This window comes from Aulonocara stuartgranti, assembly GCF_965226115.1.
Source record: "Aulonocara stuartgranti genome assembly, chromosome: 8".
Classification (NCBI taxonomy): domain Eukaryota; kingdom Metazoa; phylum Chordata; class Actinopteri; order Cichliformes; family Cichlidae; genus Aulonocara; species Aulonocara stuartgranti.
The window spans coordinates 3,343,689-3,357,981 of record NC_138959.1 but is presented as its reverse complement, the minus strand read 5'-3'; the positions used below and the strand labels follow the sequence as shown (position 1 = coordinate 3,357,981).

General features: G+C 39.7%; 2 protein-coding genes across 2 annotated transcripts; both read left to right on the top strand.

Annotated features, from left to right (window-relative positions):
• The first annotated feature begins 1,265 nt into the window (after nucleotides 1-1,265).
• Nucleotides 1,266-4,299, top strand: oxld1 (oxidoreductase-like domain containing 1). The gene is made up of 2 exons (XM_082544434.1): nucleotides 1,266-1,585; nucleotides 2,345-4,299. The coding sequence occupies exons 1-2, from the start codon at nucleotides 1,535-1,537 to the stop codon at nucleotides 2,690-2,692; spliced, it is 399 nt and encodes a 132-aa protein (XP_082400560.1). The 5' UTR covers nucleotides 1,266-1,534; the 3' UTR covers nucleotides 2,693-4,299.
• Nucleotides 4,300-9,777: 5,478 nt separating this feature from the next.
• On the top strand, nucleotides 9,778-13,207 carry pde6gb (phosphodiesterase 6G, cGMP-specific, rod, gamma, paralog b). Its single transcript, XM_082544435.1, has 4 exons — nucleotides 9,778-9,886; nucleotides 11,330-11,551; nucleotides 11,647-11,687; nucleotides 11,773-13,207. Exons 2-4 carry the CDS (start codon nucleotides 11,406-11,408, stop codon nucleotides 11,847-11,849), a joined length of 264 nt encoding a protein of 87 aa, XP_082400561.1. The 5' UTR covers nucleotides 9,778-9,886; nucleotides 11,330-11,405; the 3' UTR covers nucleotides 11,850-13,207.
• Nucleotides 13,208-14,293: the final 1,086 nt, after the last annotated feature.

Below are 14,293 nucleotides of genomic sequence, written 5' to 3'. Positions count from 1 at the left end.
CCTAATCTAAATCTAATCTCTTCTTATTGTCAGAAACAGCTGATTTGTTTTTTAAATAAAGGTAAGTATACCTGAAGTACTCATCGCAGAAACAAGCTCCTCTGTGACTGATTATTTTAATATATGTGACATTAATGTGTGTGATTTCACCACTGTAGCTGTTGAAGACAGTAACTTTTACTAGTTTTATTTCAGTGCATGTCCATAATAATGTTCCACCACTAAGGATAAATATATATATTAAAAATAATTATGTTCTGCAGCATTCAGAATTTCACCAAGATAAGAACTTTATTCATCCAAAAAGGAAACGCTATGTGTATCCACTATCCCTCCTCTGCTGATGTCGACCATCTCAGCCTCGCCTCTCTAGCTTTGTTTCCAAACTGCTCAACCTGACCTGTCCCTTTGATGTATCCATGTCTAATCTTATCCATTCTGGTCATCTTCAGCTCTGCTGCCCCCAGCTGTTGTTTGGTCAGTGCCACAAACCGTACACCATAGCAAGCCTCACTACTATCTTGTAAACCTTCACTTTCACTTTTGTTGCTATTGTTCTGTCATAACTCAATCACTCCATCCTGCCTGTACTGTCTTCTTCACCTCTCTTGCACACTGTTCACTCATCCACTTCCACCTGTCTCCTTCTCATTCACACATATGTATTCTGGCTTCTCTTTTCAAAGTATACCTCCACCTCTTCAGGCTCTCTTCCACCTGGTCCCTTCTCTCACTATAGATCACAGTGTCATCTACAAGTATCACAGTCCACGGAAATTCCTGCCTGATGTCATTTCTCAACCTGTCACCAATGCAAACAAGAAGAGACTCATAGCCAATCACTGATGTAATCTCACCCCCACCTTGAACCCATCTGTCATTCCTACCACACATCTTACCACTGTCCCTCTATATGTCCTGCCCCACCCTCACATACTTTTCTACCACTCTTGAGTTGCTGTACCACGGCTTTCTCTGATTCAGCAAAATGCAGTGAAGCTCCTGACCTTCTTTATACTTCTCCATCAACACTCTCAAGGCAAATATGGCATTTCTAGTGCGGTAAGTGATCAAACACTATAACTATAAAATGAATACTGTAGTATTAATAGTAATCATTCCGTCTAGTGAAGACAAATATTATTTTTGACTTTTAATGTGTGTCTTTAATATTTGTCTGGCTTTACTGCCGTTTCTGCTTTGTTTGTATTGTAGAATACTGACACCTGCTGGCCAGATGAGGGAAATATTTTTATGTCCCGCCCAAAAACCTAATCAATGCTTTCAATTGGTTTAAATTTTACAAAGCCCCCATTTAATTGGGTGATATGCTTTATATTGGCCAATCACCGCTGTTGTTTACAACCAGCCTCAAAAGGTCAGAGTTGAAAAATGGGAAGCAATGCAGCTCTAGCTGTCACAGCAGCTAACATGGTGGAAGTTGTAAACTCCAGGAAGGAACAGCTTAATTAAACATTCACTCTAGAAAATGAACCACACAGACGCATAACCGCCCGTCCTGCCCGACTCTGCGATGCTGTGTGCGGGTGTTAAAGCCGTGAGGTCGTCGGCGTCATTACGAAAGGTTGGTGGCTAAGCTAACGGTTCGTTTAACAGCTGATGATGTCCGTTGTGTTTTTAACACTGGAGTAACTTTACACGGTCACTCGTTTGGGTTGGGAAAGCCCCGGTGTCCCTCCCAGGAGAGCTGAAGGACGTTACTTGAGAAAGGGAGCTCTCCTTAGACTGCCGAACCGAGATAAGCGACACAAACTGGAGGGAGGCTGGAGAGAGGAATTCAGAGAGGCTGGAGGGATTTACAGACCAGGATCAAACCTTTGAACCCTGTAAAGAGCAGATAGGAAATGGAGAGCCTTGAGAATTCAGTCTACTATTATTATTATTATTATTATTATTATTATTGCATTATTATTGAGACCATACTAGGATCAAGAAGTTACAGCCCCGGGAACAAATGTTTGGTCCTGCTTGCATCGTCAGGCTTTTTTCCCTTTCTTCAGTAATTATACTCATATATGAAAGTGTACTTACTGTACATGTACACAGAATAGCTTGATTTTAACTTACTGAATCCACCACCATGCACAGTTTCACTAAAATCTTTACAGTGTCTTATAGAAAATGGACGATGGGGCTTTTATAACCCTATTTCTAATTTAAGTATCTTTACATACACACACCTGAAATATGAAGAGATTATTAATACTTAATATTTATAGTATTATTATTATCATTAGTATTTAAGAGACTAAAATGTAAAGACAGATTGATGTGTCCTCACCATGTTTCACATGATTTTCACTGGTCCTCTCACTGTCCTCAGCAGTTATGGACGAGTCATCTTCACAGCGGGATTGTTCACCACCTCCCTGCAGGACCAGATTCGCCTGCTGCTCCTCCTGTTCTGACGGACTGTTCTGAGCCCGCCGACACAGAGCAAAAGCGTGACTCCATCTCCACTTGGACCCCCGCCCAGGGTCCCCCGCCGCCTCCTACGCACTGCTGCATGAGTGGCTGTCATAACTGCGTGTGGATCGAACACGCAGAGCAGCTGCTGGAGTACTACAACGATGGAAGCGAGCGGGCGCTTGCTGCTATTGAGGAGAACGTCCTCGATGAGAACCTTAAAACTTACCTGAAGATGGAGATCAGACTCTTAAAAAAGACGTGACCGTCGCAGCCAGTGGCATTGACCGCAGTGCTGCCAGAAACCCTTCACAGGCTGAGGTTTTACAGCACACAGTGTACCTCCACATTTTCACCCCTCCTTCATCCTGTGGGGCCCACAGTATATGTCTCATTTTAGAAAGCTGGCAGACGTTAACAGATAAGACTTTGGGTCTTTGGTGGTCATTGTTATGTTGCACTTATCTAATATTTGCTTCTAAAAAGCAAGGGAGGAAGAGTCGCCATCTGGCAGGTTGCTGGAAATCATAAATATTCAGAATAAAAATACTCTTTGATTTTTACTGGAATCTGTTCAGACCTGCTTTGGCCTTTATTTCATTTAGACAGTGCAGATCTGTCAGGATGTCAAGAAATCTCAACCATGAAAGAAAAAACACAAACACTTACATTTGCAGAAGCTTATTAGGATTATCAAACTACTTCATTTGAAAATGAAAGCAACTCATTGTAAAAGAGTTGAGTCAGGAAGTCTTTCTCCAAACTTCGAGTGTTTTTAAGTTATCTAAGGTTACAGCTTCCTCTGAGGCTCCACAGTGTGCAGAGAACAGATGCCAGTCGGACCCTTTTAGATCTTGACATGTTTGTTTTTTTCTTAAGGAAGTAGTTCATGAAAGTCACAGTGTGAAATGTTCTTTTTCTGTTAGAACCTTGTTTTTTGGTCCAGTTCAGTTGTGGTCTAATATTTTCTAAAAATGGTCGTGTTCTGTGTCTCCGCCTGACGGTGCTGCTTAGCAACACCAGGGCAGATGTTACTGATGGGGGCGTTCTGTTGCAAAACTACAGAATCATGAACCTGGACTACAAACAGGTCCTCTTAGATTTCTTTGCTGGTCGTGCAGGCTGACCAAAGACAATCCAGTGAAAATAGCACTTTATTACCAAATATTTGTAATAGGAAATGTTATTCTCTCTGCTGTCTACTCATACTCAGCGCAAGATTTTCTTATGTGGGTCATATGAGTTGTTGGAAGGTATTATTTCTTTTAATAAAGTGTGTCTTCTGTTAAAGGAGGTGATGAAGTATTAAAGCACATTTCCTTAGTATTTGGAGAATTCAGTGAGGTCTGATTATTGAGGTCTCACTCAGATAAAAAGCTGCCACAACTTTAGTTTCCAACAGTTAAAGTTGTGCACAGACTGCAGTCCAGCCAGTGGTCTGCTTATAAAGCATAACATTGCATCATAACACAGTCCAACGATTCTCTACATGAAAGACCATCGTTACTGTGAATAAACATAAAACAAACTAGTCCAGTGAAGAAATAAATAGCTCGAGCTTTCAGGGTCTGGAACTGCAGCTTTTTGAAGGTGTGATGAGTTTTTGTCCCTTTCTAGTGGATGTTTGCAAGTAATAGTTATAATGTGCACAGCATCATGAGCTGACAAGAGGAGCAATGCTTTAAACTTGAGGGATGTCTGAATTGTTGTCACATGCTGTTTGGCGTTTGATTGGTTTGCATTGTGTCTTTGCAGCATTTGCACATTTGAAGCATCCGAACAACACTTTGCCTCTCTGTATTTGACTTTATTTAAATCATATTAGAAATTAGTTTTAATCCAATGCTTGTTAAATAAATATTTTTTATTTACTGTCAGATTCAGAGTGCTTTATTTTTATGCCGAGAATTGGTGCACACAAGCACACGTGCAAGTTCAAGCCTGAAAAACTTTAATAGCCTCTGTAGCCACTAGGAGGAGCTACATATGCATAAAACTGTCTGCTGTACTGCAAAAATGATATGTATGACGACCTAACTTGTTTATTTCATCATCATATATTTTTATCCAACCAGCTCCAAGTGTTGTTTATATTCTGATGGGATTATAGTCCGAATATTTAATAAACACAAAATCTTTGTGGCTTCAGGAAATTAAACTTTGTTCTTAATTGATATTTACAGTAAGTATGTAAAACACTGCATTGTTCTCATGATGTTAATGAGATTTAGATCCCTTCTTAGGTAATAATGACTGGTTGTGTCAGAGAAGAAGCCGATCACGTTCGGTCCTGCCACCTTGATGACGTCTTTAGTTAGCCTTCTCCCAGTCCCTCTGGACCAGTATCTGAGGTGACCCTGATCTGACTGAGTCAGCATTAGTCCTGATTACTCAAGGTTCAGTGCTGCAGCCAGCCATACAGCGTGCAGAGTTATGCTTTGATCTAGGTTATGCAGCGGATTAAGAATGAGACGTTTCACTGATCATATGTAGAGCAATGACTCTGACGTGATGGAAAACGTTCAAGACAGATTATTGGCTGATGCCAAGGCTGCAACATGCCACTTTGCATCATCGCAGTGGGGAACGTTCTGTGAACAGTAAGCTGCGAGAAGTCACGAGTTAGCGCTAAACAGTTTTCTTGTTTCAGTTTCTTTCAAACTGGCATAAAATTGGACCTTTCTGTAGTTTAATAAACGCAGACTGCCTGTAGCTCAAGAACTCATCGAGAATGATTTACGCACCAAACGTAGTCAGATTCACGGGTGTGGGTGGAAAACATTCTAGTTAAACTTGTCAGTCATAAAACTGATAACTTGAAAGAATTAAATGTTAACTGCAGATGACTTCAAATCAATGTTCCCTCTAAGCTGCGCGCGCGCGCAATTGCGCATTGCTGGCACGGTCTCTGCGCACAGAAAATCTGCGCTGCGCACAAAAAAGTCTAACCTGAATTGAAATTAAAATTAAAACTTTAACAATTCTGTTTTGCAGTGTTAGTCAGTAAGTGACTGGCTGCTCCCGTATGGGATTAGAACGATGCCACCTTATCCCATAGTCCAGCCAATGATGCGATTCACATTCATATATAATCAACGTGGTTGCCAGGCTATGACAGCGTCCTTATGTGCCGACATCGGTGTTTTAGCTAGCAAAGCGGCTGATGTGGAGTGAAGCCACGTTAATGACAACGTGTACAACCACTGGAGATGTGAGCAGGACAGACGGAACAACTGACAGGAAAAGTGTGGACTTTATACCAGTTTTTAAATTGTGTTGATCGGCCACGTAAAACCAGAGTTATGATAAAAATATCTGCAATGTTTGGTTTTCTTCCTGAATACTGTTGTTGTTTATATTTACTGTGCGAAGAAACGGTAAAAACGGCGATTAATAAGGAAAACCTCTCCGCCTGTGAGCAAACCCCCCCCCCCAGCCTGCTTTTCTATTGGTGGAAAAATGTACCATGTCGACCAATCAAAAATTGATATGGCAACATGGCATTTAGTTGTTTAGGTAGGGGGAAGTTTTAGGAGTGACGGACATGTGAGAGATTCGCAACGTTTAGCGCAAATAGTGTGTAGTTAGTGTGTAGTGTAGTCAGTAGTGTTGTGTGTGTCAGAACAATGAGGCGCCTGCTGAGTGTTACAGGTGTTACAGCAGTGACACATCTGCTGCTGTCAGGCCTGCAGGTATCAGGCTGCTGTTCTCCTTCATCTCATAGTGGACAGAAATTATTTTTTGGAGCGGCACAAATAATTTGTGTGGCATCAGATTTGATGCAGAACAGCTGATTGTTCTGTAAATAGTTTGAAATGTTTATTTAAAAAACGCCTTGGCTTTGCAAAACTCAGTTACTTTTTTGAAGAAGTAACTATATAATGAATTGCCCAACATTGGTCATTATATACTGTATTTTCCAGACAGAGAGTTACAGACTCTCTCCCAGACCACAGACAGTCTGTGGTCTGGGAGAGAGTATTATAATACAAGTCAGAGCTTTATTAAGAAAGAAAGAAAGAAAGAAAGAAAGAAAGAAAGAAAGTTGTGTTTTCAAAATTGGAGTTGAAGTTATTTTTCCTTCCAATAGTGTTAACATGCTACACAGGTCATGAACAAGGTTTTTAAAATTTTTCATTGTAAGTGGGCTAAAGCAGTTGATTAAAAGTCGTCTAACATAAATGTAAATGCTGTAATGTAACTTGGATGGATTCGATGCTGGCGTGACCACAGTGCACACGTCTGCTGTTGCTCACAGTGGTCCAAGGGACGCTCAGGGAGTTTGTGTGTTCGCTCAGACACGTGAAAAATTAGAGGGAACATTGTTTTAAATGTATAAAACTGTGTCGTCTACAAAGAAAAGAAAGAAATGTGCCAAGAACAGGGCCCCGTCGAACTCCATCAACAATCACTTTTCTTAAAGGATCCTAAAATCAAGCTAATATTGAAACAAAGAGGAAGGATTATCTGAGTCATTGTGATTCTTTTTTCATTAATTTTTACATTTAGATTTGTTTTTTCTTTAAAGCCACAAAAAGATATGAATCAAGGAGTTTGAGACCAGAACAGGGTCTAGAGAACGTGGCCAGTACTTCTTCCACATTAGTGTCTTCAAATCTAGAGTTGAAGTAAAATCCTTCTCCTCACATGCAACATCTGATCCCATCACATGTTAAAAATCGTATAGCCCTTTTATCCCAACAGAGCACTTCCCTCTCAGAGTGCAGGATTACTTGTGGCTCCAGGTGTTTTTAAAAGTAGAACAGGAGGCAGAGCTTTCAGCTTTCAGGCTCCACTTCTTTGGAACCAGCTCCCAGTTTGGGTTCAGTCAGACACCCTCTTTACTTTTAAGATTAGGGTTTAAACTTTCCTTTTTGATAAAACTTCTAGGGCTGGACCATTTGACCCTGAACCATCCTTTAGCTTAGGCTGCTGAGGGATTTCCCATGATGTACTTCTGAATCTGTTTCTTCTCAATTTGCCTCTTTTCACTCCAGATATACATGTATATACCCTGACTCCACGTATTAACATTTGTCTTCTCTCTCTTGTAGTTTGTTATTTGTCCTGTTTACTTGCTCTCATTTTTTCTTCTGTCTTTTTCTTATTGTTTATTAAATTTTCACTTAAACTTACATGCAATGTTTTGCAGGTTTTGTTTAAAGCTGAAGGTCAAATGAGTGAAGAATTTCTCTAACAGTGCTTTGTGATGGATGGTTCCAGTTCAATTATTTAAAAGAAAACCGAGCTGCTGTTTGGGATGTCTCCACATGTTCAGTGTGTCTCTAGCATGTAGATAGGAGCTGCTGATGTTGGCTTAGTCCCCTGTTTAATGGAGAGTACTCCCACTGCAGGGTGTTACAGTGATACACACAGACAATGTAAAATATTTCTGTGGGTTGGAGGATTGGAGGGTTTCACCTTAAGCAGATGGAGAGATTGCATAACAAAGATGGAGTGGGACTGTGGGGCTTTCAGGAAGCTTCCAGCTTCATCTATAATCTGTTTGAACATATTGTAAGCTGTGTGATCTCATCCTGCATCCTACTGACTCAAATCACTAATTTAATCAGCATTAGGATTTCTAAAGACATTTCTGGAAAACTTCATTACAAATACTATAAAATACATAAAGATAATGTTTATATGGCAAACTGCATTTATCACAGAGCATCTTTCTTCCATAATCTATCATTTCCAAAGTGATTCTGGAAGAAATCCTCAGATCCTACTGATGCTTAGAGCGCAGCATCAACCATTTATTTACAGATGAAATGTGTTTAATTAGCTCATTAAACAAAACTGTGAGGCTGTTAGACAAACGCTGCTCTAAAAATAACTTCAACTAAGAAACTATGCAAATAATACATTTAAGTTGAAACTAGTTTTTAAAAATCCTAGTATTAATTTACAAGAAAAGAAAATTAAGTAATTTACTCTAATGATACAAATGCCTTTATCATTTTAAGCCATTTAGTGAGGTGCAAGCAAAAATCCTGCATCGGGACTGCAACAATTTTCCTAATTTGATCAATTTGCTGATATTCTGTCCTATTAACTGCTATTTTTCTCCAGCTATATAAGGGACACTTTTCTTATTTAACCTAATCCAAAATCCCAAACAGCATCCATCGTTGCACACTGTTTGGCTCTGGTGGAAAAGGGAAAGCAGCTGGTTTTCACTCATTACTTGATCAGGTTTAAGCAACGAAAGTTTAGGAGGTGCAGGAGGAGACTGTGGCCTGGGTTTAAATCATGGACGTAGCCACAGTAACGTGACCCATCGCCAGCTTTAATAGCATCACAGGGTTTTGGGAACCAGGTGTTACTATAGAGGGACATGCTAAGTTGTCAGCTACATTTGCCTGCTGTCTTAAAATATACAGGTGCAGTGCACTGTTCCTAAGTAACAGGCTAATAAAATACTAGAAAATCACTGACCAAAACTGAAGGACGAACTTCAAAACATATTATTTATTAGATAATGACCACAGAAATGCTCAGAAAGAGAAAGGCCATAGCTGACTGCTACCACCGAATGTGTTAATCAACGTGGCCTCATGTATGAGTTTAAGGCTTAACAAAATCAATCAGGTGAGTTACAAAAAGAGAGAAACTATTCATAGAGGCCAAAGCTTTGTAGCAGGCTGTAAACATGTTTACTTCTGCTTTAAATTTGCAAATGGAAACTAAAGGAACTACATTTCTGTATTATCTTCATTTTTCTAACATGATCCTTAAAGGAAAGCATTAAAACGCTAACAGCGATGTTTTTTACAACAGGCAGTCTTATGCATGTCTTTCTGAAAGCATCAGTATTTATGTCCCGGGGGTGGCACAGGGCTGATTTACACATATTGTGAAAAAGAACTTGGCGAGTGTAGATCAGAGGTCATCAATAATTTTAGTTCGTTTATGTTGTGTACAAGAATATCAGCTTTAGAAACCGCAGCTGCAGATAAATATAGTGCATTGAAAAAGTGCAAAATATCAATAAAATCAATAAAAAACAGATCATTTTTCCCAGTATGTTATCTTTTTTAAAATATTTCTGTAGTGTAGTTTCTGTAAAATACTCAAATTCAATGTATGGTTACAAAATATGAGAAAACATCTGTAAGACAATAATAATATCAACAATTGTATAATTTCACAGTGAAATTTCTCACTGAAATGTTGGAAGTTGACTGTAAATGTACACAGTTATGCTCCACCACTGTTCACAATGTGCACGTTTGCACCTATGTACACATTACAGTTTAACCTAAACCTCAAACATGTGAACTGTTGACAGTCAAGAAGGGAGGCGGTGCCTCTGTAATCTGTGTCGGCTATAAGAGGGACCACAAGCCCCGACTGGCCCTCACAGCAAGCCTAGCATAGAAGTCCACTCATCTGCTAAACGGATCGGCGCTGCGCTCACACCCACTCGTCTGGCTGTTCTTCACCCAAGCAGCCGGTGAGTAGACCATCATCACCGATCAGTGCTGATATTCAGACACCGTCGGTGGGAAACTTTGTTGCTCTTCTGCAGCTCTGTGTGTCTCAGTGAAGAACATGGGTGTTAACATTTTTTCCTTTATTAGGAGAAAATAATCCAGATAAAAGAGTTTAGAGCTCCAGAAATCGTCCCGCTTGGATATAAAAAGTAAACAGCGATTTATGGTGTCGTTTGTAATGTGATTAAACATGACAGAGTAAATTAGTGCAGATGTTTCTGACCTCTGTTAATCAACAATTCTGCAATCTATAGACCGACGCTGTTTAACACTCAGTTATCAGTTATTTTTATAGTGTATCTAAAAACTGCCTACAGTGCAAACTTACTCCAAACCTGGATATAACAACTTGTTGTTTCATGTACAAGTTCTTGCTTCATTTATTTATCTGACAGATACATTTATCAGCAACCTGGACAGAAAAAATATTTTAAAATGATCTCACAACAAGCACGTTCACTTCGGTTTGGCCTGTTTAAAGCTGTCAAAAAAGTTTCATTTTAAAACTGGCTCAAACAAAAGCAGATCTCTGAGTGTGTATATGTGAGTATATTTAACCCACACATACTCTTTTCTTTGCTTTCTTTCTTTAATTTACTTTCTATATCTTAATTTTTTTTTTTAATTGTCTAAAAATATTTACTTTTTTTTTGGTTTAGTTTTTCTTAGTTTGTTTTGCCAGTTTTATTGTTTAAATACACAGGGTGTTTCTCCGGGCAAAATTCAGAATAGAAATTACAGTTGAAACACAAACATTTCCATTAAAGCCTCCTCAGACAGGCTGTGATGGCAACTTTGACCAAACTGGCAAAAACTAAAACTCAGGACGTTTGTTTGTTTGTTTGTTTGTTTGTTTGTTTGTTTGTTTGTTTTTGTTTTAGTTAGCATCGTGCGTTAGCTGTAATAACCTTGGTATAACCACATTAATGGTTAAGACCTGTTCAGGCTTGTCTGTGTCATTGGGACATGGTGAGCGGATTTAATGGTTTAGACCTTCAGTGCACAGCTCAGCGTTTCTGCAGTGGTGTCCTTGCTTTAACAAGATTACAAGTTCACAATCAGCTCAAAACAGAGAAGGAGAGCGCACTTATTAACTTGAGCCAGGGATTATGGGTAATTGGGTCATCCCAGCAGGACAAGCTGCAATGTGGTCCACCACATTCAGGTGCTGGGAAAAATGAGAGTGTAAGTCCTGGCAGGTGCTCATCAGATCAGTAATAGGATTATAGATGGTAATGTCAAACAGAGGTGACAGGAGCCGCCTGCTATCTGAGACAGGGTTAGAGAGTTTCAGATCATTCGCTGCTTGACACTAAAAGGATTTGCAGATAATAACCTAGTGAGAGTTTCTCTTTATTTCTGTGCTTTTAATTGCTTTTTTCCCTTTGTTTCCAAAAATAAAGACTTCACCACCAAGACTTCAGAGAGGTGTCTAACGCTAACAGCCTGCACGCACATCCTCATACATAACTGCTCAAAATGAATCTTGAGCCACCCAAAGCTGAGATCAAGTCGGCCACCCGTGTCAGCGGCGGCCCCGCCACCCCACGCAAGGGACCCCCCAAGTTCAAGCAGAGGCAGACTCGTCAGTTCAAGAGCAAGCCTCCAAAGAAGGGAATCCAGGGGTATGCTGTGAATACTTTTCTTCTTCGGGGTCTTGTTAAAAACCAAATAAATCAAATTAAGTGATTTGTAATTATTGCAATGTTCTTCTTTGCAGATTTGGAGATGATATCCCTGGGATGGAGGGCTTAGGCACAGGTAAGTGTATGCTACGGCTGAAACCATTGGCTTCAGTGCTCTGCAGGGACCTAAACAAGTTCACATCTGTGCTGTCTTTTTGCAGACATCACTGTCATTTGCCCATGGGAGGCCTTCAATCACCTGGAGCTGCATGAGCTGGCCCAGTATGGTATCATCTGAGCCTTCCCACATCTCCCTGCAATCCCCTGAGGATTACAGACCACCTTCATGCACTTCAAACCATCTGCCTCAGGATCCATCTCCTATCTTTATGTGGAACTACTGAACCATTATGAACTGTAACCAACACAAAAAAATGGAAAAAGAGAAAAAAAGCCACACAAAAAAAACTCTCTCTTTTCTAACTCTGGATTCTTTCTGTGATTCTGCAGCTCACACACATCTGCTTATGTTTAGGATCTGTTCGTTTTAAATTCTCACCACTTCTCGCAGTAGACCTGCACCGTCGCCCGGCCGCTCTCCTCCTATCTTTCACTATCTCTGTCTCTCTCCTTCCTTTTTCTTCTTTCCTGTTGTCCTCGCGGACAAAAAACAAAACGAAACTTATGCAAGCAAGGCAGCCTCAATTTGAGTTTAAGTGACAGACCCGTGAAGTGGGTGGGTTCCCATTTCATGTGCTTCGGCGCCTCTCTCGCCATCTCAGAGGCTTTTTCCATCGATGCCGAACCTATAAAATTCTAAACCTGAATTCTGTAGAGAGCAGACACCAGTTGCTATTGCTGAGCGTAACATTTCGATGGGATAAGCGTTAATCAGATATCCCTCTTTTCCCTCTGTTTTGACCTTTAACTGCACCCATCTTCACCAGGATTGCACAAATCTTCACCCTCATGGTATCTGGAAGTCTTCTGTTAGTTGATGCATGTGAAGAACAACCTCTCACCTTATTTTCACAACACAAACTAAGAAATAAACCACTTTAGTCTCACCTTAGCAGATTTTAAATGTTGAGGAAACCAGTTTCTTCCCTTCGACTACCAGGAGTGTGCGTGTCTCCATCATTTTTCACACTTTTGTTCTGTTAACATTATCCCTATTTGTATATCTCCCATATACATCAGTGTATATGAATCTATGTATTGCATATTTAATACTTGTTTATTTCTAACACTTGCACACAACACTACTGTGCCCTGTGTGTGTGTTTGTGTATTTGTGTTTTTAAGCTCATTATTTTTAGTCTCATGTAGAGTAGGTTGTACATTTTTCCTCACTGTCCATTATTCGGTCTTATGTTTATTTTATTTCAACTCTACAGTCCTCTCTATCACTGTCATCTTTTTGGCCCATACCCCAAACTTGTGTCTTTCAAAACATTAATCTAATCAGGACAATGCTGACAAGCTTTGATGTAAAGCTGGTGGATGCACTGTAGTAGTGAAAAAGATGGTGGAGGGATGAGTGGGATGGATGTTTCAGTACAGATCTGAAGAGATGGGTAGTGGAGCGTTGTCCTCTCTACAGGACGAGGGATAAAAATAAAGCATAAAAAGAGGAAAATAAAAAACAGTGTGTTATTTTTTCTATTCAGATTCTTTTGTGGTTACACTACACTAAAGCACATTTAAGTATTACTGTATTACCTGTATTCACATGTATCAATTTATATTTATGGTAGTGCAGATACAAGTAATAATTCTGCACATGCAGGACTGAGATGTGGACTTGAAAATATTTGAATCGACTGCTATAAATTTACTGGTAACAGGACTAAATGCACATTAAATCACAAAAAGCCATCCTGAGAATCCGAAATCCACATGAATATGAAGTCCAGAGGAGCAGAAAGACAAAAACAGACCCTTTTTATATAAAGCCCGGCATACAGATAAAATGCTGTGAAGCGACACTATTTACACAGAGTGGACACGGGTGAAAAGATGAGGATTGTGCTGGCAGTTACAAACAAAGAAGTGGAGAGAGGGGAAGAGAAAACTAACAGATCTGAGGTTACTGACAGGAAACTCTGGGAAAACATTAACATGATGCTAACATAAAAGGAAGAATGTCAATAAAAACAGTGACCCAGTTAACAAGAAGCCAGAACCCCAACATCCACTTTATATTTTACTTTATTGGTCAGCCTATTATTGTTATTATGTAGTGAATATACTTTACGTTTTAGAGGTTATTAGTGTATTTATTGGAAGAAAATGACGGCTAATGTAATTTCAATTGATATTTTTGTAATGTCGGCTATTTTTGGTTCACTTGGATATAGTAAAACATTAAAAGTACTTGGGAGTATTCAAGTACACTTAAAGTGTCTTGTAGTATACTCGATTATCCTTCTTGTGCTTTAATACAGCACTGGATAACTAATTCTTTGGTGACACTGTGAGTAAAAAGAATAATTAGTTTGTACAGTGGTCCCTCGTTTATCGCGGGAGTTGCGTTCTAAAAATAACCCGCGATAGGTGAAAACCATAAAGTAGTCAGCTTTATTTTTGAGACCATTCAGCATTAATGAATCAATGGTACAGTAGTGGAGGAAGCAAAAAGAATGATTCGGGTAAAGTTTGACTTATGTGACTGTTTTGTTTCGCTTAATGTGCCTTATAATCCGGAAAATACGGTAACTTCTACCTTCCTTTAGCATGTCC

Coding starts and splice junctions, on each gene's coding strand:
- oxld1 (XM_082544434.1), top strand. CDS start 1,535: ATGCTGTGTGCGGGTGTTAAAGCCGTGAGGTCGTCGGCGTCATTACGA. Junction 1,586..2,344: donor CGTCGGCGTCATTACGAAAG/GTTGGTGGCTAA, acceptor CACTGTCCTCAG/CAGTTATGGACGAGTCATCT.
- pde6gb (XM_082544435.1), top strand. CDS start 11,406: ATGAATCTTGAGCCACCCAAAGCTGAGATCAAGTCGGCCACCCGTGTC. Junction 11,552..11,646: donor CCAAAGAAGGGAATCCAGGG/GTATGCTGTGAA, acceptor TCTTCTTTGCAG/ATTTGGAGATGATATCCCTG. Junction 11,688..11,772: donor GATGGAGGGCTTAGGCACAG/GTAAGTGTATGC, acceptor GTCTTTTTGCAG/ACATCACTGTCATTTGCCCA.